General features: G+C 32.1%; 3 protein-coding genes and 1 non-coding gene across 4 annotated transcripts; 1 reads left to right on the forward strand and 3 right to left on the reverse strand.

The window, feature by feature from the left end:
- Window positions 1–709: 709 nt before the first annotated feature.
- Window positions 710–3,365, reverse strand: LOC129881062 (protein LIGHT-DEPENDENT SHORT HYPOCOTYLS 1-like). Its single transcript, XM_055955390.1, has 2 exons — window positions 2,482–3,365; window positions 710–1,343 (listed from the first exon to the last, which is right to left on the reverse strand). The coding sequence occupies exons 1-2, from the start codon at window positions 2,715–2,717 to the stop codon at window positions 956–958; spliced, it is 624 nt and encodes a 207-aa protein (XP_055811365.1). The 5' UTR covers window positions 2,718–3,365; the 3' UTR covers window positions 710–955.
- Window positions 3,366–5,576: 2,211 nt separating this feature from the next.
- Window positions 5,577–5,649, reverse strand: TRNAR-CCG (transfer RNA arginine (anticodon CCG)). The gene has a single exon. It is a non-coding gene; the product is annotated as a tRNA-Arg (tRNA).
- A 1,380-nt stretch (window positions 5,650–7,029) lies between these two features.
- LOC129878682 (transcription factor MYB14-like) lies at window positions 7,030–9,224 on the reverse strand. Its single transcript, XM_055953476.1, has 3 exons — window positions 9,025–9,224; window positions 8,355–8,484; window positions 7,030–7,652 (listed from the first exon to the last, which is right to left on the reverse strand). Exons 1-3 carry the CDS (start codon window positions 9,155–9,157, stop codon window positions 7,229–7,231), a joined length of 687 nt encoding a protein of 228 aa, XP_055809451.1. The 5' UTR covers window positions 9,158–9,224; the 3' UTR covers window positions 7,030–7,228.
- A 9,472-nt stretch (window positions 9,225–18,696) lies between these two features.
- LOC129881063 (inositol phosphorylceramide glucuronosyltransferase 1-like) lies at window positions 18,697–27,216 on the forward strand. Its single transcript, XM_055955391.1, has 10 exons — window positions 18,697–19,230; window positions 21,379–21,499; window positions 22,879–23,064; window positions 23,234–23,397; window positions 24,062–24,169; window positions 24,864–25,001; window positions 25,089–25,196; window positions 25,494–25,761; window positions 25,843–25,966; window positions 26,842–27,216. The coding sequence occupies exons 1-10, from the start codon at window positions 18,988–18,990 to the stop codon at window positions 26,981–26,983; spliced, it is 1,602 nt and encodes a 533-aa protein (XP_055811366.1). The 5' UTR covers window positions 18,697–18,987; the 3' UTR covers window positions 26,984–27,216.
- The last annotated feature ends 235 nt before the right edge of the window (window positions 27,217–27,451 follow it).

Raw genomic sequence — 27,451 nt, forward strand, 5'->3', positions numbered from 1 at the left:
TTTATTAAGAATTTGACACACGTCCATAGACATTTTTATGAGTTTGAACACCTAATCTTGCCTTAGAAGAACAATTAATAGAAAAATGTATATATCGATTGAGCGTAGACTAGTCTATTCAAGCCGCAACCTTTTTTTTCATAACGAGATCATCGGGTTCAACTTCCCTCCGAGAGTAGTTTGAACACCTAATCTTGCCTTAGAAGAACAATTCATAGAAAAATGTATATATCAATTGAGTGTAGACTAGTCCATTCAGGCCACAACTTTTTTCCCATAACGAGATTGTCGGGTTCAACTTCCCTCCAAGAGTGATATATTATACTGTGTTTATGCAACGAATGCTCAATTGTTGTATAATTAATTCAAATTCTAGCAACTTCAGAATAAAGATTTGAAAATTCAAGTCATGAATGTCATAACTAGGTTATTTAACCGTCCATAAAAAGTGAAATTAATTATCAGAAAAATAAAAGTAGTTACTGCAACAAGTTAAAATACATATATACTGTAAAAATTCTTTACACATATATTAAATATATCACAACATTTAGGCAAAAAAGAGATAATTAAATCACATTATAATTATCCATGTCACATATAATTGATTAACAAACACCTTATTTTATAATAAAGACAGGATTCATGCAAAATCATATCCTAATTTCGCATTCTATTATATATATATATATATATATATATATATATATATATATAACTACGTACCATAGTTTTTCTAACACTATATTGTACCCTAATTTCAACTACACAATTACTCAATAAAAAGGCACGTATTTCAGTACACTAAGCTCCCACAACACAAGCTAAATTTGGGAAAATGCAAATCAATCACATTGGATCTTATATACGCAACTTCATTCTTACATTTTTGTAAGCTATTGTTTTTGCAATCTGAACCCCTTGATCACCATGACTCCCATCTACACAATCACTCTCAATTATTATTACCAATATTTGTGTGTCCGCGGAAAGTTGCACCCGTATTACAATCACCATTATCAACCACCACTTTTATTTTATGCTTATTATTATTTGTTGATGATGATGACCTCTTCCTTGTCTTTTCATAACTAACCCCTCTTGATTTAGATTGAAAATCCCTCACTTCTCTTAAAAATAGCCTCACATTTCTTGATCCAAATGGATTCATTTCTGGCTTCCCACCATTTTCTTCATAAGCAGCTCTAAGTCTACCAATTAGTGCATCAAGACTCCCCCATGCTTGCCTTAATGGACAAGGGCAAGGTGCTGGTGGATTTCGTAGCCCAAAAAATGGACAATTTTGGTTGTGGACTTTGGTCTTTCCGAACTGGTCCAGGTATCTGTTGAAGACATAATTAAATAAATAAAAATTAATTATATAAATTTCGCCTTAAATGTGGTGACGAACAATGATATAATTCCAAAAAGTAAGTCAATTTTTTTAGTTTTGTAATTGGTTGCGAGAACATTAATTATTTTTTTCATGTTCTTAAGCGGGGAAAGATGACTTTGCTTACTTTTCAGGGAAAGTAAATTGAATGAAAGTGTGACGAATAACGTTTTCTTAAAAAATAGGTCAATTTTTAGTTTTTGATTGCAAGAACATTAAAGGTTTTTTCTGTTCAAAAGGGGAAAGATGACTTCATTCACGTTTTGAGAGAGTAAATTGAATGAAAAGTGTGATGGAAAACGTTTTTTTCTAGAAAAATAAGTCAATTTTTAGTTTTCGATTGTGAGAACATTAAAGGTTTTTTCTGTCCAAAAGGGGAAAAATGACTTCGTTCACTTTTCGAGGAGAGAAAATTGAAGGAAAAGTGTGATGGAAAACATTTTTTAGAAAAATAAGTCAATCTTTAGTTTTTGGTTGCAAGAACATTAAAGGTTTTTTCTATCCAAAAGGGGAAAAATGACTTCGTTCACTAAAATTGAATGAAAAGTGTAATGTAAAAAGTTTTTCAGAAAAATAAGTCAATCTTTAGTTTTTGATAGCGAGAACATTAAAGGTTTTTTCTGTCCAAAAGTGGAACTATGACTTTGTTCACTTTTCGAGGGGAGAAAATTGAAGGAAAAGTGTGATGGAAAACGTTTTTTCTAGAAAAATAAGTCAATTTTTAATTTTGGATTGCAAGAATCCAGAAGGGGAAAAATAACTTCACTCACTTGTAAGTTAAAGTCCATTGAATGAAAGTATGACACTCAATTTTCGAGGAAAGTAAATTGAATAAAAATGTGACATATTAACTGTTAAATTCATATCATACTTAAAACATCTTCATCAATCTTAACAAAAACTTAAAATCTTCATCAAAACACACTATTAACATTTTTCAAAAAATAAAAAATAAATATCTCTCCTATCAAACATGAAAATATTTTTTCAGAATACATGTCATTGTCCAAAAATAATTATTTTTTTCAAAAAATAACCACTTTCATTGTACAAAAAATCATAACTTAAACTTTTAGATAAGTACGTACCTGAGGAATTCTAAGACATGTCCACCACTACAGTGAGGAAGTGAAAGAGGGGGGTGGTGGTTCCTAACATACTGGCAAAACGTGTTCCAATCGCGACGTTTCTGATTCTCATATCGACTCAATGGAGGAACCGAGGATGCAGTCATGGTAGTACTCTTGGCAATAAAGTTTGTACCTTGAACCATGTTGTTACCAGATGTAGTGAAATTATTTCCTTGTGTTGTGACAAAATCCATTTTATGTTATTTTTTGCACTTCTAGGGTTTTCTACTCAGATCTTATAGTGGGGTTTGAAAAAAATGGAATTAAATCAAGAATCCCTTTTTTTTAAGGTGAATAGAAAAAGATTGATTCTTGAAATAGGGAGGAAAAAAACAGTTTTGTGAAGTTATTATGAATTTATTATTAGGTACAAGTTAATAATGGATAGTATTTACTTCTGATATGGTTAGTAGTAGTAAGAGGAAATGACAAAAGGACAATTAGGGAATTTATTGTGAGCCAAGCCAAGTCAAGCCGAGCCGAACTGAATTTAACTGGATTGAGTAGAGTCTTGAAATTTTGAAAGAAGTTGAGTGTGTTAAGTAAAAAAAGAGAATAAAACAAAATCGAGTTGAACTGAAGTGGATTGAGTACAAGGTTAGAAATCTTTAAAGGGGTTGAGTTTGTTAATGTTAAGTAAAAGAGAGAATAAAACCAAACCAAGCTGAGTCGAGCTGAATTGAAGTGAATTGAATGATGAAGTTAGAAATTTTGAAAAATCCAGCTGAATCGAGTCAAGGTGAACTTAGATTGAGTAGCTAATGCTATACATAAAAAAAAATGGAAGAGCTTGAATTTGTTAAGCAAAAGAGAGAAGAAAAAGCGAATTGAACTCAGGATTGAAATGAGCTAAACTATATACTAGAGCTATATAAATCTTTGAAAAGAGGTTTAGTTTAGTAAGTAAGAAAGAATAAAATCAAATCGAGCTGAGCTGAGCTGAGTTGGGTCGAGTAAAAAATTACCTTAAAAGATGAAATTGATGAGAATTTTTTTCCAAGAAAAGAGGCTACAAGAAGAAAGAAGAAGAAAAAGAAGAGGGACACTGGCCATATTTGTGTGTGTAGAATTAGAATATAATAGATATTGGGAAATAGAGTAATGATTGAGGATAGTGGCTTTTGAGGAAAGAGGGTATTTTTGCAAGAAAGGGAAAGCTTTAATTTTGGCATTAATTTGAAGTGATTGGAGGAAGCAGTATTCTGTCTGGTAAAGTACTAGTAGTTGAGTATTTTCTTCGTTTTAAAATACTTAGTCACGTTTCGTTTTATCAAAAAATAATTTGATTAACTTTTAAAATTTAAATTCAAAATTTTAAAAGTACTACGAACAAGAATTCTTTTCATTCCCATATGGTGAAAAAATGCATGTTAATGTGTTGGTCAAAATTCATAAACATGAAAAGTATTTTAAAACGAATGAAGTAATATATTATAAGAGTAACATTTACTAGTGGAGTAATAAGTACTTTTTTTTCCTGCAATTCAATAATTAATTTTTTACCGACACTTTGACTAATTCAAATTATTGTCATATGACTTATAAAAAGAGAAGCATTTCCTATTAAAAAAAAATTGTATCATTATTCAAGGCTCGAATCCAACGTCTCGTGGTAAGTCATATTCCATATATAACTCTCATTGTGGGGGTATTTCATATCTAATTTAAAATCGAACATTAGGAAGCTTCGTGGCAATCAAAAATAAAAAGTATTATCCTAATTAATCCAAAAAAATTGAAGTAATATGTTCCTTCTAGTGAAACAACGTAATTTTGTTTCTGATTTATTTTGTGTCCAAGTTATAATTCATTGTTTTCATTAAAATTGTGGAGTGTCGAAATTTTGAGTTTATAAATTTTGATAAATTGTATATAGAAAAATAGGTTTATTGGTTATTAAATAAATTATTTATACATATTAAGTAAATTTCTTAATACAAATACAAAAAATTGACCAAATAATTCTATCGAATCCGTAATTTTCTCTCTAGCTCCGCACCAAAAAATTATCATGTAAATATTCTTGAAATAGAGTTGGTACAACACAATAACTCTTCAGGTGTGACAACTATATATTTGGCCCATGATTCAAATGTAAGCTCATATTAATTAGAAGTTGAATATATATATATATACTAAATCTCTACCTTTTAAGTCCAAATAATGAAAGTTGTCTACTTTTTCCATTTCGTATTTAATGACGCCGTCAGAATATTTCACTTTCATTCACAATAAGCAATGACTGACTAATAAGAGTTGAATAATATAATTTTCTAATAAAAGGTGTCAATTAACATATTTTGAACAAGGGTGACTCCATCACTTTGTATCATCTAAATTACCAAAGGAAAGAACTATAACTATTTTTATCGTTACATCTCCGTCTCAAACTAGTGAAAACCTTGATTTAAAAAGTGACTTATTAAGCTTCTATTAGCCAAGTATCATTGCGCTCGTAAGGATGGTAATTGAGCCCGTTCAAGAATCTCTATCTCTAAAAACAAGCTTCAAGTTATGTATTCATAAGGATGATAATTGAACTCTGGCAAGAATCTCTAGAAACAAGACTCAAGTTACTTGTTAGGATGGTTATTGAGATCATGCAATTAAGAATATCCAGAAACATGACTCGAATTATTCGTAAAGATGATTAATTGAGCTTGTGCAAGAATCTCTAGAAACTAAACTCGAGTTACTTGTAAGGATGGTAAATTGAGCTCTGCAAGAATCTCTAGAAACAAGACTCATTACTCGTAAAGATGATTAATTGAGCTAATGCAAGAATGATCTCTAGGATCAAGACTTTGAGTTACTCGTAAGAATGGTTATTAAACTCGTGCAGGATAATAATTGAGCTCGTACAAGAATGATCTCTAGAAACAAAACTCGAGTTACTCATAAGGATAATGATTGAGCTCGTACAAGATTGATCTCTTGAAACAAGGCTAGAGTTACGTGTAATAAGGATGGTAATTGAGGTCATACAATTTCTGCAGATTATCTATGAACTGAGTATATTTTGGCAATTTGCCACTGGAAAAAAACAAAAAAATCGTTCACGGTGGGACTCGAACCCACAATCTCCCGCTCCGGAGGCGAGCGCCTTATCCATTAGGCCACGCGAACTTCTTGTTCTCAGAAACACATTTTTGCATAATAGTAAGTTCTGAAAAGAACCGCAACCTATCTCATACTCTATCCGTTTAAAAAAAATGACCTAATCGGAATTTTAAGAAAATAAAGAAGACTTTTCAATTTAGTGCTTCTAAATTAAAGCTATGTCAAATGTACCAAAATATAATTTAATCTTGTGGTTTTAAATATGTTACGTGAAAAGTTAAAATTAAAGTGTTCCCAAAAAAGAAATGCGTCATACTTTTTGAAAAAAGCCTAAAAATCAAAATAGATCATTCTTTTTTAAACAGTGAGAGTCTATATTTGACCGCCCTTGATCACTTAACTAATTATTTTTGAAGATAAAGTAAGGAAATAATTTGAGGCTATGTTCAAGTCTGTTTCATAATACGGGAGAATAGAAAATGTTTTTTCTCGCTATAAGATAGGGATAGATTCTCTCTTTATTAGAGCCAAAATTCTACAATTGAGGGGAGAGAGATTTAGGTCGATTCATGAAAATAATAATTAGACTGGTTTCATACCTTATCTCATGTTACATTACTCCTTAATTAGTGTGAGTATTTATGGAACATGATTTCATCAACAATGGTTCATTCAGTCGAAGGGATTTATTTCCATGAAAAAAGTATTCACTACAACGCCTTCATTCACTCATCTCAAGGAAAGAGAATCAGTCTGGTAGCAAAAGAGGACACCGATTATTTAAGTTAGACATATGTGTGGACTTCACCAAAATTTAATAAATATAATATTTAAAGTCAGTTTAAAAATGAAAAGAGTTTAATATTAATGACATGAAGATGGGATATCTAAATTTGAAATTCTGAATTTATCTTTATATTTGGCATCCTCGTTTCAAATTAACATTTTAATTTAACGTCATAATATGTTGTTTTATTTTCTTTGTATACTGCTATTTTTTTTGTTATATTCTCTTGCGATTTTATTTTAAAAATATTTCTTTTAAGCTGAGAATCTATCAGAAGAAACCTCTCTACCTCACAAAGATAAGCATAATACCGAGGATATCTTACCCTCTAATCCTCACATCCACTTGTGGAATTACGGTACTGAGCATGTTATTATTGTTTGTTATTGTTGCAACATTTTCCTCATAACCTTTTATATGCCTTGTGGCACTGTCATATTTTACATAATTTCAAATCTAGTCAACCAAGTACACAGAAACAATTTATCTTTTCCAAAGAAATCATTTTCAATGGAAATCATTTTCTTCCCTGGCTACCATGCACACTAAAATGTTTTTTTCTTCAATTTTATTAAAATTCACAACCTAATTGATTATACTACTAAAAATATAAATACCAACAATCTTAAATTACTAAATGATAAATACAAACACACATCTTGTAGAACTACAACTCTCATAATTAGTAATTTAGCGGCAGGGTCTAGAGCGATTTCTGTGAGTTCAACTGAACCAAGCCCATTAAGATTTTCGCCTCAAACTATATGTCTACATATCACACGAAAAAATTCAAACATATACATAATAAAATCACACTTATTTTGTGAACCTTCTGGCTCTTGATCCTGAAATACGCCTCTAATTGATCTCATCAGACGCGTTGTTTCCGGAACTCATGAAGACATTATACCAAAAAAACATATCATTGTTGAACCTAGTCATGTCCCCATGTCCATAATTTGTTGAATATTGCATGTTCTCCTCCTTGTTTGATTGAGTGTCATGAGAACTTGAATTATTTTCTTGAAGATCTTCTTGATCATGGCATGAAGTTGGATGATAGGCAACAATATTTTGTGAATCTTGATAATAATTTGAAGAAATTATATGATGCTCTTCAATATTTTGTGTAACATTTGTTGTCATTTCATGCCCTTTTTTGGTAGTTGTAGTAGATGCTAGATCATTGTGTTGTTCTAATCTTTTCTTCAAGTGAGTGTGCCAAAAATTCTTTATTTCATTATCTGTTCTTCCTGGCAGCCTTGATGCAATTGCAGACCATCTAAACATAAGAAACAAATAGGAAAAAAGTCACATTTATTAATAATAACATTAATATAAAAAAATGCAAACCATGTATATGGTTTTCAATATTAAAATCCGTATAACTTATTATATGGATTTTAATAACGGAAGAGTCAAATATTGTATAACTAATACATGTATTATAAGTTATACGAGAGTTTATGTATTATTTCATATTGTATAGAAAGTGGAGTAAGTAATACATATATATTGTATTAGATATACGTGGATAAGAGAGTATATATATATATAAAGACGAACATGCCCATACAATAGGTAATTCAGATTGATTGTTTAGATGATTGTTCAACTAATAGTTATAATTATCTACGAAAATCACATTTTTTCTTAGTTCCAATTTTTTTCAATAAAGAAAGTGATTTTATAAGATAATAATTATTAGTTGAATGACCAAATGAGAAATCAACTCTAGATAAAAATTCCTAAAAAAGAATTTCTATATTATTTATTTACCATATATCGTCCTTTAATTTGTATAACAAATACATGTAATAATAATTAAACCATGTATTACAATCCCAATATCACTAATACATCAAACCAAATACATGCATGAACAAGAAACTATGAAGAAGGCTACAAAAAGAAACAAGGTGATAAATAATTATAAAATAATAATATATAGATAATTACTATATGAAAATAAATATTATTGTACCTGTTTCCAAGAAGTTTATGTAGCTTAATGATGATTTCTTCTTCTTCCTCACTAAAGTTTCCTCTTTTAATATCTGGCCTTAAGTAATTTGTCCACCTTAATCTGCAACTTTTTCCACACCTTAATAAACCTATAACAAGTTCAAACAAAAAAATATTATTTTTTCATGAAAAAAGAAATTGATTATATTATAAGATCATAACAGTCAAGAAGTTACTTAATTTGAACCATATATTCAATGAGAAGAAATTGAGTGCAACGAAAATCAACAAATAAGCTCTTCAATTGTATGCTAAGGAAATCCATTTCTAATTCCAACGAGTCGAGTACGATTGTATATTTGATAAAAATTTATTGTATCAAAAATATAAATTATTAAGTCTTATACTAAGGATAAATTGATTCGCTTAAAGAAATTTTTTTTTTTATAATTAGAGGTAAACTTCGTTCACTACCAAAAAGAACATGAATTTAGATGTTTTCGTCGAAAATATGGAATTTCTAGCAGAATATCCTGTAAAAATATTTCGAACAAGCTATATTCTAACCAATTCCGTTGAAAATTCACATTTTTCGACGGAAATGTAACAAAAAAATTAAATACAAGAAGCAAAAGAGTTGGAGAAATTAATCATATATTAAAAGAAATAAATAATAATAAAAAACTCACCTGCTTGTTTAGGAAGTGCCCTCCAATTTTCATGTCCATATTTTTGAATAAAAGATATCAAAATTTGATCTTCTTCTTGAGTCCATGGCCCTTTCTTCAACCCCATTTTCTCACAACATGGAGCTCTTACCATTTTAGCCACTTTTTTTTCTCTCTCTCTTTCTAGCTAATGTAATATGAAAAAATGGGGTGAAACATTGGCCAACTATACAATTAGTACATATAAAAACATAAAAACGTGGAAAAGATGGTCCAATTATTTTTTATTTTTTTTTATTATTATTGGGACCTTTTATCACTATGAGATTTGGCATTGGATTTTTCTCTCAAACTAATTATTACATAGAAAGAAGATAACTAATTATATTACATTGAGAAAGAGAGTAGTAGTTTCCTTATCGAGTTTAATAATCTGTTTGATCAAGTTTATGAGGAACTAAACATATTTTTTATTTACAAAGTTAAGGTATTTGGTTAAGTCTTATTTTATTTAAAAAAACGTGATTTTAAATAGTAATAGAAACTGTGTTTATAAGCTAAACAAAAGCTTGTACATATAAACACTTATTTTTAACCATGTACAAGCTAACCACAAACTATTGCTATAATATTGACAAATATATTTTTGAAACACATCTATAACAAAAAAAATAACTTTTTAAACTAATTAGACTTCAAATAGTTGATCAAACATGCTATAAGTTCTATAAATAATATTAAAAAAATATTTAAAATAATAGTTAGGAACTCAATCGAATCTAGCGTCAAAACTACGACAAAGAGTGGTCCAACCTATAAGAGCCATGAGGACTTGACGTCATCCCCATCTTCCTCTAGCATATCAGTCTTTCATGAGTGTGACACACACTTTTTGTTTGTTTGATCACTTATAAAATAATTTTTTTTATAAAATGATACTAGTACATAGCTAAACTATCATAATAGTTAAAATTATACTCCATCATGTAAAAGTATTTTACACAATTTGTTATTGCATATAGTTTAAATGTTTTTTATTTTATTTTTATGCAAGAGCTAAATACATTTGCTCACATGCTATAGACAATTTCTTGGTTGCTTCATTGGGCTGCAAATGTCCCCTTTTAAGTCAAATTTTATGTGCGGCTCGGCCCACAAAGTCACATATTTTCTCATTCTGCCGCCTGTCTTTCTAAAGTGTCCACAACATCTTATGTCACTCAAGTGTTCTTTTTCTTCTTGGTGAAAAGTAAGTGTTTTCTTTTTCTTTTTCCCACTTTTGATTTGAATAGGAATTTGCTAGATTTTATATGATGGTTCCCTTTATATAAAATGAAATCCACAAAAAGCTATCGCTTGTTTGTTCAAGCACCCCTTTTCAAGCTAAGTTGGTTACCAACAAGGGATTTTATGCAAAGTATTTTATGATATATAATACATAAATAGACACTTAAATTTGATTTCGGATGACAAGTAATTAAGCACTCTAACTTTGAGAGTGTATATATAGATACCTTAATATGATTTTAGTTGGCAACTAGCACTCTAATCCGTCTCGTGGACATCCGATGTTGACGTGATACATAACTTTTGGGTGGTGTTAGGAGGATCGTTAAGCTGGAGTGTTTAATTGACACAGTGTGGAGACGAGTTGAGGTGTCTGCACGTGCATACTCAATGTTGGAGTGATTATTTGTCAGCTGAAGCCAAATTTAAGTGTGTTTATGTATTATGTCTATATTTTACGCAAACAGTACAACAACAACAACATACCACTTCTGAGAAAGATATAATGTAGGCCGACATTACTCCTATTTTTATGATGTAGAGAAACTATTTTTGGTAGACCCTAGATAAATCCCCTTTTACTCTTTTGTATATTTATTTGTTCATATTTTGAATTTCGTTAGTTAAAACTCTAGTTTAATTAGCCATTAAATTCAAGATATAAAAAACTAGTTTGAACATCACTATTATTAAAAAAAAGGGAAGAGTCAAAAATACCCTTAAACTATTTAAATGAATAAAAATGCCTCCGTTTATAGTTTGATCCAAAATTAAACATTTGGAATAGAATAAACATTTGCTAATAAAAAAATATTATTATAATTATTTTTTATCGTTATTTGAATAAAAAATAATGATTAATTTATTATGATCTTATATATATGACATATATTATCCGTTAAAACTTAAAATACATGAAATTATTCTACTTTTAATTGATAAAATGAGATTACGAAGAATAAAATAATTTCCTACATTTTAATTACTTAAAGTGGTTTAAAAAGAAAGAAAACAAGAATATAATTCATTAAAAGTAATATTTTTATAAGCAACAAGATTTAGTTTTTTTAAAATATATATATTTATTCGGAAAAAGGCCATTTTTATCCATTTTGTAACAATTGGGGCATTTTTGATCCATTAAATTACAATAAGGGCATTTTGGATCAAAGTATTGATGATACAGATATTTTTGAATCAAACTATAAATAAAGGACATTTTTATTCATTTTAAATAATTTAAAAATATTTTTGACCATTTTTTTTAAAATAATATTAAAGCAGTTGAATATTGGCATTTGGTACAAGTACTTTTAGATGACTAGATGAGGACCTCAAGAGGAAAATAAATAAATAAAATAATATTTTTGGTCAATCGACAATTATCAATCTTTGACTTGATTGTGTACTATAAATGATCCATGTAAAGCACTATATTATATGACTATACAAAAAAGTAGATCCATCACCCTCACTAAAAAAAACACACACACATACACAACTATTTTCCAAGATTTTGCAAATCTTGATTTTTGCCGACACTACACTTAATTCAACAAAGTAAGCTTACCTAAGACTTTTGGGATGAGGATAGCCTTGTTGACATCTCATTTATCGGGGCGGAGCTAGAATATAATTTACGAATTTAATTGAATCTAAAAATTTTGATCTATATTTTATATTTATTGTAAGAAATTTATTATAATAATAACATGTTTAACTGGAAGCTTTTGAACGTCTCTATGCTGAACTGGAAGAGAAAGGTGGGGACAAAAAATTATTCAAGCTAGCCAGGGCCCGGGAGAGAAGGGCACGCGATGTGGATCAAGTGAAGTGCATTAAAGACGAAGACGGAAAAGTATTGGTAGAGAAGACCCTTATCAAACAACGATGGCAGTCATACTTCCATAAACTTTTGAATGACAAAGGGGACAGAGAAATTGTGTTGGGAGATTTGGAACATACAGGAAGGAGTCACGATTCTGGGGGTTGTAGGAGTATTACGGTCGATGAGGTTAAGGATGCTGTTCGTAGGATGCGCGGGGGAAGAGCGACCGGACCTGACGAGATCCCTGGAGAATTCTGGAAGAGTGCGGGCTCGGTAGGTTTGGAATGGCTGACTAGGTTATTTAATGTCATCTTTACGACTGCAACGATGCCCGTAGAATGGATATCGAGCATCATGATCCCGCTTTACAAAAACAAAGGGGATAGCCAGAGCTGTGACAACTATAGAGGTATTAAGCTTCTAAGCCATACTATGAAAGTGTGGGAAAGAGTGGTAGAGATGAGGGTGAGGAGAGGCGTGTCTATTTCAGAGAACCAGTTCGGATTTATGCCGGGACGCTCAACTACAGACGCCATCCACCTTATGAGGAGACTAATGGAGCAATATAGGGAGAGGAAGAGAGACTTGCATATGGTATTCATCGACTTGGAAAAGGCTTACGATAAAGTCCCACGAGAGATACTATGGAGATGTTTGGAGGCTAAAGGTGTACCTGTAGCGTACATAAGGGTGATCAAGGACATGTACGAGGGTGTCAAAACCAGGGTAAGGACAGTAGGAGGGGACTCAGAACACTTCCCAGTTATGATGGGGTTGCATCAAGGATCAGCTCTTAGTCCGTTTCTATTTGCCTTGGTTATGGATGGATTGACGCGGCAAATTCAAGGGGAGGTGCCATGGTGTATGCTTTTTGCGGACGACATAGTCCTCATCGATGAGACTCGTAGCGGAGTTAACGCTAAGCTGGAAGATTGGAGACGCACCTTGGAGTCTAGGGGGTTTAAGCTGAGTAGGACCAAGACAGAGTACATAGAGTGCAAGTTCAGTGAGACACCTCAAGAGGTTGGTGCGGAAGTTAGGCTCGGGGACCAAGCCATCCAAAAGAGAAGTAGTTTTAAGTACCTTGGTTCTATCATGCAAAACAACGGAGAGATCGACGAGGATGTCACACACCGTGTTGGGGCAGGATGGATGAAATGGAGGCTCGCCTCCGGTGTGTTATGTGACAAGAGGGTGCCACCACAACTTAAGGGCAAGTTCTATAAAGTGGTCGTTAGACCAGCTATGCTGTATGGGGCGGAGTGTTGGCCAGTTAAGGTCTCCCACGTGCAAAGGATGAAGGTTGCCGAGATGAGAATGTTGAGATGGATGTGTGGGCATACCAGGAGTGACAAGATTAGAAATGAGGTTATTCGAGAAAAGGTAGGAGTGGCCTCGGTGGAAGACAAGATGCGGGAAACGCGACTGAGATGGTTTGGACATGTGAAGAGGAGAGTCCCAGATGCACCAGTGCGGAGATGTGAGAGGTTGGCCATGGATGGTTTCAAAAGAGGTAGGGGTAGGCCGAAGAAATATTGGGGAGAGGTGATCAGACAGGACATGGCGCATTTACGGCTTAACGAGGACATGACCCTAGATAGGAGGGTGTGGAAGACACACATTAGGGTAGAAGGCTAGTACATAGTTATTTTATTCTCCCTTACTCGTAGGCGTATTAACGCACTATGATTTCCTGTACTCTGACGTATGTTATTTAGGGTATTTATGTTATTATCTAATAATAATATTTACTGTTTTTTGTGCTTTGATTATACTACTGTTTGAACGGTTTTCGTCATCTACTGATTTACTCTAATATTCTTGTCTGACCTTTTTCTATGTTTTTATTGAGCCGAGGGTCTTTCGGAAACAGCCGTCCTACATTGGTAGGAGTCAGGTCTGCGTACAATCTACCCTCCCCAGACCCCACGATGTGGGATTTCACTGGGTTGTTGTTGTTGTTGTAAGTCTGAAAAGGATGAACGAGTATATGTCTTATATCTTTATGGGATAAAGATATTATTTTTGATAGATTTCTGCTCAAAAAAATTATTTTTTCATGTGAAGTAATTTGCGAGAAATTCATTAAATATGTATAAACTATTAACGTAGAACTCAATAACTTAAAAATAATTAAGAATCTCAGATTCATTAACTTTAAATCTTGATGTTGTTTCAACTTGTCTTCTTTACTTTATATCACATATTTTGTCCAACTCAGACACATCAATACAACGTAAGCTCGATCATACATCTAAAATATTTATTTTGTTTGAGTTAAGGTGTTTGATTGAAACTTCATCAGGTAAATAGGAGGCATCAATCAAGAGGTCAAAACTTCATAGAGTAGATATTGTCAGTTAGTAGCGGAGCTAGAATTTTAATTAAGGAATGTCAATATATAAAAAAGTAAAATAACGTAAAAGTTAAGGAGGGTTAAGTGTAATATATATATAGATATACCTAGTTCTACAATTTAATTTTCCAATGAAGGATTGTGGTATAAATGGCTCCGCCACTGCAGTCAACTATGAGTTCGACCAATCAAAAATTTTTATTCAAATTTTGTATTTATTTAAATAAATTATTAATTTAATTTTTTTTAAAAAAATTATAATTATAAATTTCAAATCATGAATCAATCTTTTATGAATCAAAACACTAAACCTAAAAAGATAAAGAAACTTTTATGATATTTCATTTGAAAATTAGTACACACTTGTTTGTGATGTCATTGCTGCCACATTTTTATAAAGGTGGGGAGAGTGGAGACAAGATAATAAGAGCACTTTTTAAAAGAAAAAAATGTTGACATTCATGCACGAAAGTACAAAAAAAATATGCTTTTTCATTTGTAAATCTTTGAGAGATTTTTTATTTTTTAAAATAATTAAATTATTTAAAATTTAAGATAAATATTTAAATTGTTTTCATATTTATTTTTTTATTTATTAAAATTTTATATTTTTTAAGAGATAAATTACAGTACTTACAAAATTATATTTATGATTTTACAAAAGTCAATAATGGAAAGTATGATTCAAATTATGTCCTTGAATATTTTTCTTAATATATGTGTATTGACTCACAAATTCACTTAATATGGAATAGAGAGAGTAGAAGTTTACAACTTATACATTTAAAATTAAGAACATGTTTGGAAAGCAATAATGTAATTGAGATTTGGTGTGATTACACTCTTTGACATATTTGGTAGACCAAGTAATTTTCGTGGTAAAAGAGGAATTTGATGGAGTTGAAGGGGAGTAATTACACCCTTCAATTTTCAAGGGAGGCTAAAAAATTAGTGTTATTACATCATGTAATTACACGAGCCCTTTTAAAATTCTTCTTTTATTTATATTTTTTCATTTTAATTTATTTTTTATTTCTAATATTTTTATTATTCTAATATTTTCTAAATATATATGTTTTATTTTTTTATTTATATTTTATTTCATTCTCATTCTCAACCTACATTTTTTCATTCCATGCAATTTTTCATATTATTTATTTATTATTTTATTTCTTTTTTAAAATAACTTTGTTAGTATTCTAATTTTTAAAATCATATTTATGTACGTTGTGTTAAAATTTGATATATGAGCATAATGTTAATTTTTTTGTTTTGAATTTAGAATTTATGTCATATTTTTAATTTCATTTGTTTTAGTACTATTGATTTGATATTTCACATTGCAAAATATTTATTTTTTAGTTAAACTTGATAGATTATTTTTTGTCGAATGTTTTGATAATTTTATCACAATATATTTATAATATTAACATTTTTGTCAAACATACATTTCATGATGTTCATAAAAATCTTATACTTTTAGTTTATTTGATTAAATTATTTAAAATATACTAATTTAATATATATATATATATAATTATTTTTTTATAATATTAGTAAATAACATATGTTTATTAATTAATATTTAATTTAATATGATTTATAAAGACCCTTATTTGTCTAATATAAATTTTAAAATTTAGAAAATTAACTTTTATTTTTAAAATTAATATAATCTTGTAATTACACTTGTGCAACCAAACAAAACAATTTTAATTATACTGGAATTACACTGTGACAAAGAAACATGCAATCATAATTACTAGACTATGTAATTACTAGGCTAATAATTACTACCCTAATAATTATATCAGTTTCAATTATCAGGTGGCAAACCCTAAATATATCAAGAGTCATCATTTTGGTTATTTTTTTATGCTTTATACATTTGACTATTTTCATCCTAAACCTTTTTTCGCATGATCTAAATAATTATTACTTTGATTATTTTTTAAAATAGATGAGAATATTCAAACCTTAGTTTTTTTTATGCTTTAATTACTTTGATTACAAAATCAATGAAGTCTACGCTTCATTTACAAACATATCTAGGATTTACATTTAGGGGATGTTTCATGATCGTCCAACAAAAATTTATTTATTTATTTTTAAATAAAAAATTTGAAGACGTATAGATTATAATAATCGATTAGAACTTGATATATTTTATTAATGCTTATGTTCGATCTATCGAAATAGCCAAAAGTCATAGAAATTAGAAAGTCTGCACTAACTATGCAATATAGCTTGTGAAAAGTCATTAAAAATATATACTAACTATACAATATAGTTTACTAATATATGAGATATACATTGACTATACATTATGATACACGCGTAAAGTTGAACATAACTTAACAATATATGAAATATACATTGACTATACATGGAGTATACACTGACTATTCAATAACGATCAATTCAAAATCACCTCTAAACAATTTCAAATTTTAGATATGAAATTCTCTTGATGTTTCAAGTTTTGATATAACTCAAAATGATTTACATTTGCGAAATATCAATTTTTTAAAAAGAATAAGAAAGGAGAAGAAAAAGAAGAAGAAGGCAGAAGTAGAGGAAGAAGGAAGAAGGAGGAGGAGGAGAACAAAACAGAAGAATGACGGCGATGAAGGTTTACAATTAATTGACCCTTTTTTGTAATTAAGTTAATCAAAGGGTCTTTTGGAGTTTTTTTTTTTTTTTTGACGATTTATCTTTTTTGAATGAGTCGAATAGCTCAGTCCACATAGATCCGCAACCCAAACCCAAATCCAGTATTCAATAAAATACAATGGAAAATTTCAACTTTATGCTAAAGAAATCATTACTTGCCTCAATTTTAAAGATACAAACATTTATCAAATAGTCAATAATTCGAATCCATTTTCTTGTTTCTTCTTTTCTTTTAGTTTATTTCCCTTTTTAAAAATCTTCATAAAATATGCATAAAAAGTAGCGATAATATCCTTAAAGCTCAATTATATACGACGTGCAAAACAATAAGCAAAATAATATTAGTTAAAGACACTCCAGGTGAATACAACCTCAATTTAACTTATTATTTTCAGCTCAAATAACTTATATATATATATATATATATATATATATATATATATATAAAAGACAATGAGTTCACAGTTATTTTAAATTCATTATTTTTGAATCCTAAATCCCCTATGGTTTTAATAGAAATCCCGTCCTTGGTTCATTTTCAACAGAGGATAATTAACATAGCACCTTACTATTGACTATTCTATATTTTAAGAGTTATTTGGTAGATGGTTTAGAATAATTAATTTAAATATGAAGTTTTGATTAAGATAATATAGTGTTTGATTATCTACCTAACAAGAAAAATAAAATTATTTGGAAACAAAAAGAAATAACATCTTGATCTTGAATTACGTATCTAAAAAGAAGAATTTTGAAATTATATTTTATACTACATATAAAAAGGTGAGAGATACGTGTTTTGCTGAGTTAGCATAAAGTGATTCACAAATATATATTTTATTAAAATTAAATATTTTAATATTTATATTAAGGTTCGATTTCTATTTCAAGAACTCAAATTTGAGATTTTTAATTAATAATAGAGAAATCTCAATTATTCTACCACAACTTATATTGATAGTCGATATATCTTTAGTCAAGGTCATATAAGGTGATTAAATGACTTTTTTTTTGCTTAAAAAATCTCAAAAAAACTTTAATCAATTTCCATTATATTATTATGCTAGCTCAAAAATTAAAATGTAATCACACTAAGCAAACTCCACGGAGCGAGATAAACTGAGAAAGGATCAGATGGGAGAGATCCCTGACATGCCTTTGGGATACCACACCTGCGGTACCGACTCAACCGAGTGAAAAAGATATTCGATCCCTTATCTCTTAATACTCTGCTACACCAATTTAGCCATTATCTCAAAAATGTCCCGATATATCATATCTCGGTCCCAGATACATTACGTACATTTCTATACGTCACGTTAAGTGATGTATTCAATTGATATATCGCGTAAAGTGATGTATTTTATATTCGATACATCACGTAAAATAATATATTCGATTGATACATCGCGTAATTTGATGTATTCGAGAATATTAGAGAATAAATTTTTTTATAATTTTAGTAAATTTTTTTAGAGAATATAGTCAAATAAGTTGTGTATTTAAATAATTTTTTTTAAAAAATTTGACAGGTCTAGAAACAAATATTCTTTCTTCTTTTGGAATTTTGTTTTTTCTTCTCACTGTAAGTAGCAACTGTAGAAATTTTAAAAAATTTCATCACTTTCCAGAAAGACGGCCAAGGAGATGACAACGAAGATCAGCAGGAAGAGGAATCAAGAAAAATAATATACAAATCCCCAATTTTAATTTCTAAATTTATCACTATTATACACCATTTTCAAGTAAACCGCAGATCCATTTCCCCCTTTTCTTCCAAAAAAAAGCCCCTTGTTGAGCTAAATTCTGGTGAAATTTTTGTTTTTTCAGATTTTTTTCCATGAAAGAAATTGATTTTAGATATGGTTTTCTCTTTTTCTTGATATTTCTATCAAGTAATTGGGTTATTGGAGCTATCAAATCTCAATCAACTGAAGAAGCATATGTTACCCTTTTATATGGAGATGAGTTCTTGCTGGGTGTTAGAGTTCTTGGAAAGTCAATTAGGGATACTGGGTCTACTAAAGATATGGTTGTTTTGGTTTCTGATGGGGTTTCTCAATATGCCAATGATCTCCTCAGAGTATGTACTTTTGTGACTCAGTATTAGCATTTACTTCATTTGGTTCATTTTTGTATAGTTTAGTTTTTTTGTGATAACCACCATGTCTGTGCCAACTTAAGGTTTTCGACTAATTGCACGATTGCCACCAGCTAGGGTAACTTGTACACTGAGGCTTGGACATATGGTATTTGAACCATGGAGCTCGTGGTTCTTAATCCACTTCATTAATGACTAGGAAACACCCTTAGGTGCTATTTTTGATTAGTGTAGTTTGATGAATGCAAAACTTTTAGTTGCTGTATAAATGTTTTCGAGTTGGATAATCGAGGAGCGTTGCAGTAGGTAGATAACTAGTGTGAAGATAGTGTAATAGAAGCGGAGCCAGGATTTGAAGCTTACAGATTCAGGATTTTCGACTAATTCTACGAGGAACCTCCTTAACCCATTAGCAAGGTAACTCTGTAAATTGAGGCTTGGACATATGAGATTTGAACCATAGATCTTATGGTTCTCAATCCACTTCATTGACCAATAGGTGATACCCTTGGATGGGTGCTGTTTTTGTTTAGTGTAGTCTGATGAATGCAAAATTTTAAGTTGCTGTATAATTGTTTTAGAGCTGGATAATCTAGGAGTGTTGCAATAGGTAAATAACTAGCGTGAAAATAGTGTAACAGTGGTGGAGTCACGATTTGAAGCTGCTTACGGATTTGGGATTTTAGTCTTGTTGGGTTTCTGAGTTCTAAATTAATTAATTTATACATATTAAATGAGTTTCTTAAGATAAATATAAGGTTTGAGTCAAAATTATTAGGTTCTGCCGAACACGCTTCCTATACTCTAGCTCTGTCCCTGTAGTGTAATTATAATGAATCCTCTAAATGTTGTTATATCAGGTTGATGAACTTTCATTCAATCAGCAACCAGATACATTTAATTCTCTCCTATCTAAAAAACTAGAAAGGAGCTGATAAAACCTAAAAGCGCAGAAACATTATTTGCTTTTTAATAGTTACTTACACCAAGCAAAAAGGTTAAGTAAACATCTGGATTTCAAAATGTGGGCTGGAGGTGTAATGCCATCAAATATTGCACTGAAATGAACATGGACTACGTAGCCCCAGGTGATCAAAAAGTTGGGAAACAAGTTGGAATCTTGATAGAGACTGCTCTGTGTTAATTATTCCCATCAGCCCAAGCCTTGGTGGACAAAGTTAATCATATCCTTACTTGTGGGAGTTATCTGATAGGCTAGTTGAGGTGTGTGGAAGTTAGACCGGACATCTATGCTATAAGAAAAAAAGGACCATGCTCACGTATAGGATGAACCTAGGGTGTAGGACAAGTGGTTTTGGAGTTCTAACCATCTTGATTAAAGAGTTGGGTGATAACCTTGGAAAGCAAGGTTGGAATCCCAACAGGGGTTACTCTGTTAATTCTTTCCATCTGCTTAAGCCTTGGTACACCGCTGGTCTCTCTTGAACCAATGCTTTGATTCTTTCAATATATACCGATTCTAAAGAATTTCCACTTATATATAAAAATTGAAGTGGAAAGCAGTGTTTGCAGGAATCCACTGCTTATGCATCACTTTTGCCCTTGTAAACACATCTGCATGTGGTACTAAAAAGGGCGGAATGAATACGAGTAATACGTATAGTCGAATCTAAATAATTTGCAGTTGAGGCAATGATGATTCATCGATTAATAATAATTTCGTATAGTTGATAAAGACTAAGAACTTAAATTGAAGTGCTATTGTGCTGCTTCACTTCAAGAAGTTTGAGCTTGATAGGTAGGTGTAGTAGTTTGGTTTATCTTGAAAATAAATTTGAGCCTGTACTTGAAAATGCAATGTCAGATCTTCTATTTTGCTGCTCTTCATCAGAAATATAAAAGATCTTCTATTTTTCTGCTAAAAAGTCCTTATCGATAAAAAGAAAGAGGCAAACCAGTGACTAAAACTGAGCTTGTCTCAGCAAATCCTGTAGTCTTTTCAGTTGTGTTAGCTGTTATTTTACATTGAGGTTGCCTTAATTAGTCTCGTGATAATATTTTCAGTTGGCCTACATTGCTATCTTTAAATTTGTGTTTGACGCCAAGGCATTCCTAGACATGGCTTAATAATCTTATTGAAGGATTTCGTCTTTGTTTCTTTCTATGCAGGCTGATGGTTGGATTGTGGAAAAGATTAGTTTACTGTCAAACCCAAATCAAGTTAGGCCGAAGAGGTTTTGGGGGGTTTACACAAAGCTAAAAGTATTTAACATGACCAAGTACAAGAAAGGTAATTCTGTATCTCAGTGCTTGAATTTAAGTTTTGACTTAAAGGATGAAAGGGATATGATCAACATTTTCATTTGTTTTGAGTGCTTTTCAAATTCATTTAAGTGAATTGCTTGCCTTCTTTTCCATGAAGGACACCAATCCATTTCCTCTTACATTATAGTTGGTACAAATAGTCAGTTCTAACACCTTGGCAAGCAATTTCAAGTTATTCCTTTTTCATGGTTTCTTTCCCCAAGCTTAATTCATTCATTTGATTGTCATTTAGGGAACAAGCCTGTTTTAATATTGATGCAGCTAACTGTCCATTTTGGTATATGCTATTGTGCATCTAAGCCATGATATACAAACGAAGAGAGAAAGTTATAGATGAATGAACAATAGAGCAAAGAGAGAGACACAGATTTCAGTATCTGCCAGTATGCATCTAAACAATGATACATAAACCTAAGCTGCTCGGACTCGGGTGCGGGTGTCCTAGACCGATGTGAATCCGAGAGTCAGATTTGGCAAAATCTAAATTTTAAGATTCGGGGATACGAATCCGAGTATGGATACGGGGGCGGGGATTTGGCTAAAAATATTCAATATTATCAAAATATAGTTATAAAGATAAAGATATTCTTCCCCTTAAAAAAGAAAAAGAAAGTCAATGAAGAACTTCCACCAATTATCCTTACAGATCATTGCTACTGTCTACCAAAAGTCGGAACACAACCGCCTGAATATTTAACATCTCTCTATTTGACTTGAAACATGAAGCAACGAATATTGACCAAGAGGAAAAGTATCTTGGTCAAAGTATCTGATGTGGGTTGACTGAATCCCACATGTATCCCGAACCCGCACCCACACCCGTACCCGTCTGATGTATCTAATGTGGGTTGTCCATGGACTCTTGGTCAAAGTATCTGATGTGGGTTGAACGAATCCCGCACCTGCACCCGCACCCGCACCCGTCTCGTGTCGACACTGGTGCGGCAGCAAAAATGAAGAATCCGTGCAACTTAGACATAAACTATAGTAGAAGTTGTAGATGAATGAACAATAGATCCAACAAAGAGAAAGAGCAACAGATTTATTATACTTGATGACGAGAGGGTTTGGAAAACTTATCCACTCAGATTCTTGCAGAGGCAATGACGGCCCGATACCTATTCACCTTAGCCTTGCATAATTAAGTCATGTCTTTCTTGTACAGAAATAAGGGAAAACAAAAATTTTGCAGGGTGCAGAAGGTAGAGAACATAGCTTGTTTTGATTTTAAATTTCTTAGGCAGATAAGCATTTTCACTTCATGGTATCTTTTTTTAAGTAGTGGTGCACACATTTTCTGAATTCTACTTCTTAATGTTGGAATTTCTCCTTTTATTTTGGCAGTGGTATATCTTGATGCTGATACTATTGTAGTTAAGAGCATTGAAAATCTCTTTAAATGTGGGAAGTTCTGTGCAAATTTGAAACATTCTGAGAGACTAAATTCTGGAGTAATGGTGATTGAGACATCCGACGAAGTTTTTAAGGATATGATGAGCAAGATGACTACTTTGCCATCTTACACTGGAGGTATGGTGTTTCTGTTAACTGTTCAATTCTAAGATTATCTCCTCTCTGTCCAACCTTTTACTCTCGTTAGCTTTCATTGTGTAGTTCTAACAATTAAAGTCTTCCTATATTAGTGATGGTTGTTGAAAATGTTTCTCTTTCTCCTGATGTATTCTTTTCCTGCTGACAGGTGATCAAGGTTTTCTGAACTCCTACTATGCTGGGTTTGCTAATGCGCGTGTTTATGAGCCAAATCAGCCTTTTGATGTTTTAAATTCTAGAAAGGTCCCTGAAATGGAGAGACTTTCTACTCTTTACAATGCGGATGTTGGCCTTTACATGCTTGCTAACAAGGTTTGTCTTTTGAGTTATTTTGCCTGTTGTGTGCTTCATGTGTGTGTGGTTTTTTTACTTTTATTTTATTATTGTTGGGAATTTTTTGTAGGGTTAGGGGTGTGGGGTGTGTTGTGTGCTTTGGCTTTTGGATTGAATTTTTGAGAGAATAATTATTCGGATCTGGGAAGCAATGACTTGAAATGGACTTTTTGTTTGCAACATGCGGTGTTTCAACTTTGCATTATTCTGTGGGCTTATTGTGGTTGCTCGGTAAAATTATCCTGAATAGACTACATTATGATTTCATGCCCTATCATTAAAATAGCAGAATTGTTGATACTTGGTAGGCATGAAATTAAGCAAACAAAGATGAACTATTCCAAGAAATTGTATGGTCTGGAGTGGTGAAAGTTGAACAATATCCATTTAGGGAAATGTTTTGTGACCAAAACATGGTTTAATAGAAGTTGGTAAAAAGGAAGTCTTGAATGGAAGGAATTGGTAAGAGGTACACGAGAGATTTTTTTGCAAATTTCATCTTTGATAGAGAAGGTAAACTTTAGAGTTTAGAGTACATATGGTTAGAACAGAAATGTCTTAGCTGCAAGAGCTAGATTTTCCTTAAATCCATTTTAATTTGTACTTCCTTGCTCTGACTTTTTTTTGCTTTATATATTTGTAGTGGATGGTCGATGAGAAAGAACTCCGAGTTATTCATTACACACTGGGACCACTTAAACCATGGGATTGGTGGACATCTTGGCTGTTAAAACCTGTTGACGTATGGCAGGTATTTTTCTTCTCCATCATACTCTCGTCACTGCCTACAGTCATTTTACATTCCATATTGTTGTCTTCTTCCTCCACATATATCTTGTAGTGGGGTGTCAAATAGGCGGGTTGAGTTGAAATTGGGCAGGTCAAAGTTACTTGGGCTGAAACAGGTTGGGCGGGCTAAAATGGACTAAAAACCGAGTCATAACCCAGCTCACCCAATTCTTACTAAGTTTTGATATCCTTTGTTCGTTTCTTTTAATTTGCTTAAGTATCTAAATAAAGCTTTTTTCTTTTGTATTATGGCTATATGAAACATACAATAAAAAGAATATTTTTCTTAAAAATATTTTGACAGAGTTTTTCATGAGTCAATTTGGGCTGCATATCAGCTCAGTTTCTAAATTGGGCTGAATTAAGCAGGTCAAAATGGGCTGAGTTAATAAAATAAGTGGGTCATTAACCCACCCAAACCTAAGAGGGTTGGGCGGTTCATGATTTTATGAGTTGATTTTGCTACCCCTAATCCTATATTTTACTTCCCAGCTAACATGGTCCACAACTGTCTCCGTATCAAACATAAACCCCATATTGTGCACTTTGCTGCTTCCATCTGGAGCTGACTTCACAAGCTCTTTGTTAGTGTGCGTGAGAGGATTTTGTTTAAGCATCTCTAACAACTGTATGATCTTATGTTCGTTCATCTGCAGAATGTTAGGGTACGTCTTCAAGAGTCTCTACCTGGAACTGGAGGGGGCAAGAATCCTAGAGATGAACTTCTTGTCAAATTTCTGTTTCTGCTTCCATTACTTCTGATGATATTTTTTTACTATAAGTCATGTTTACAGGTCAGCAATTTTAAAATGATTTCATCACTTTAATAGTTGTCAGCATTTTAAGTATGTTTCGTATTGAAAAATGATTGCTGTCTGCAGACACGATCGTTATTTGACCACATTAGACAGCTATACTACAAGATCAGAGCTGGAGGTGTCCTAGCTTATTCTTCTGTTTCTTCGTCTACCATTCTTTCAGACCAACAGGTATCTCCTTCCTGTCGATTTTGGAACTCTGATGTCCTTATTTTTTTTTTCTCTTTCCTTTCACTAATCTGTATGAGATTGCTAATAATGAATCACCTCTCACGTCTTCCAGAATCGCTTTCAGTTATATTTCAAGCATGATGTCTTTTGCTTGCAAAGTTGTTACTCCTATTTCTAATGTTATTCAATTCATGATAAGCTTATCTAGCTTGTTCTTAGATGATATTAAAATGAAACAATTATATGGCTTGTTCTTAGATGATATTAAAATGAAACAAGTTCGCGAATCGTATGCAGCCAAAGGTGCCTTCTTTTCTGGGTGGGATATCTGTATGTGTCTGTTTTGCTGCTGTTGTGGTATCCCTTGGGCTTTCGCTTGTAATTATCCCCCGCCAAGTAATGCCGTGGACTGGTCTCCTCCTGATGTACGAGTGGACGTTTACACTTTTCTTCCTACAGTTTGGAAGTTATTTGTACTTAGTTTATCAATGGGGAAAGGCTGTGGCAAATCGAGCTGGACAATTTCGGGCCGATTCTACATCTTTGGACCATGAATCTGGAAAAGGTTGGTGGACGTAAGATCAGTAGTTTTCGTTTTACTAAATTTTGAGGTATGGTTTTTCATTGGCGTTTTGTTGCCTTGTAGGTCATCAGCGGCAGCAATCATGTTGTGACATTGCTTCGTGCTACTATGGGTTAGGGATGGCATTTCTCGCAATTTTAGCCCCCGCATTACCTAGTATTTTCGGAATCACTGCTTTGTTTTTGAGGTACTTCTTATATTTCTTTTTCCCGCATTTCAAGCAATTCACTGTGGTTTACATATCATCTAATAGTTGTGTGTGCGTGTGTGAATTAACGGCTGCATGTGAATGACATCACTATTTAGTGTTTACTTGCCTCGGATCATGGTTTTGTCAAAAAACTTGAATGTTTTCACTGAGTAATTGTCTTAAGTTAGGAGCTTGAGTTTAGTATTCATATATGACATGCAGAAGTCTGTTGCAACATCATATGATTCAAACGGATTTCCATATGAATAAGGAACAATTTGTTTGAAGGGTATTCTCTTGAGACCATTGGATGAGCACAAGAATAATGAATCCCGTGTAATCCCACAAGTAGGGTCTGGGGAGGGTGGTGAGTAAGCATCCTTACTCCTACCTTGTGTATGTAGAGCGACTGTTTCCGACCAAATGATGAGCACATAGCGTAAAAAGATGAAAATTAGATATTGGGAATAGGACACTTATGCCCCCGAAAAAGAAAACATATATCCAAAGTATTTCAAATCATTTTCTGGTTAATAAACTTAAAAGATGGTTTACAGTAGTCGCCATTTTGGTTAAACTTTATGCTTTCATTTCCCTCAAGAGTTAACGGTATTAAAGTCCTCGAAGCAGTGCGACTCTGAAACACTATTGTCATTTATAACCATTTTCTACAACCGTAATGGCTTCACACGGATGGCCTTCTAGTGCACTCTTAACTCTCAGCTATGTTGCTCAGATCCTCCAAAATGCCGCTGCATCCGTTTCAGTACACATGTCATCTGTCACTGGAAATTTTGAACTTATGCTAGATTCTATGTTTATGTCAACTAATTAGTAGTCAAATCACTTTCGTATATATATTTCAACCACAGGTTAGGTGTGATGGTCGTAGGAGGCCTTGTTTTGGCATCGTTCATGACATATGCTGCGGAGCATCTATCGATAAGATCGTTTACGAGGGGATTTGAAGAAAAAGATACACACAGGAGTAGGAGTATATGTTTCTTGTGCTGATTGTGGCATATTCAGGTCTCAGCCACAACTAATTCAAGCTCTTTTTCTTGCGTTGGCAATTCATTTTGTCACTAATGTGTAGAATATGCTAAGTTTTTTTCTTCTTCTGGATTTCACACTTTCTTATTTTAGAAAAATTGAGGTGTAATTCTTTGTAAAGTGTATGTATATGAAATCTAACCAATGTGAGAATATCTGATGTTCTATTCATGTTCTCAAGCATTGTTGATAATTTACTTTGAGAAACACCGATGGCCGGTCTGTCTATCTAATATCTAATACTAGGACTACCAGAGTAGAGACACTATTGGGTAGAGTTTCCTCGATCTTGTAAAAAAATTGAACGAAAGCTATTATGTAAAAAAATTCATGGGCTAAGACTCACGAAAAACTAAGAAAATTATTTAATTGCTGTTGAGTGGTCCCTAAATGCTAAGAAAATGCTATGGATAAGGTTGGGGCTACACG

The sequence above is a fragment of the Solanum dulcamara genome, chromosome 2 (assembly GCF_947179165.1).
Source record: "Solanum dulcamara chromosome 2, daSolDulc1.2, whole genome shotgun sequence".
Lineage (NCBI taxonomy): Eukaryota > Viridiplantae > Streptophyta > Magnoliopsida > Solanales > Solanaceae > Solanum > Solanum dulcamara.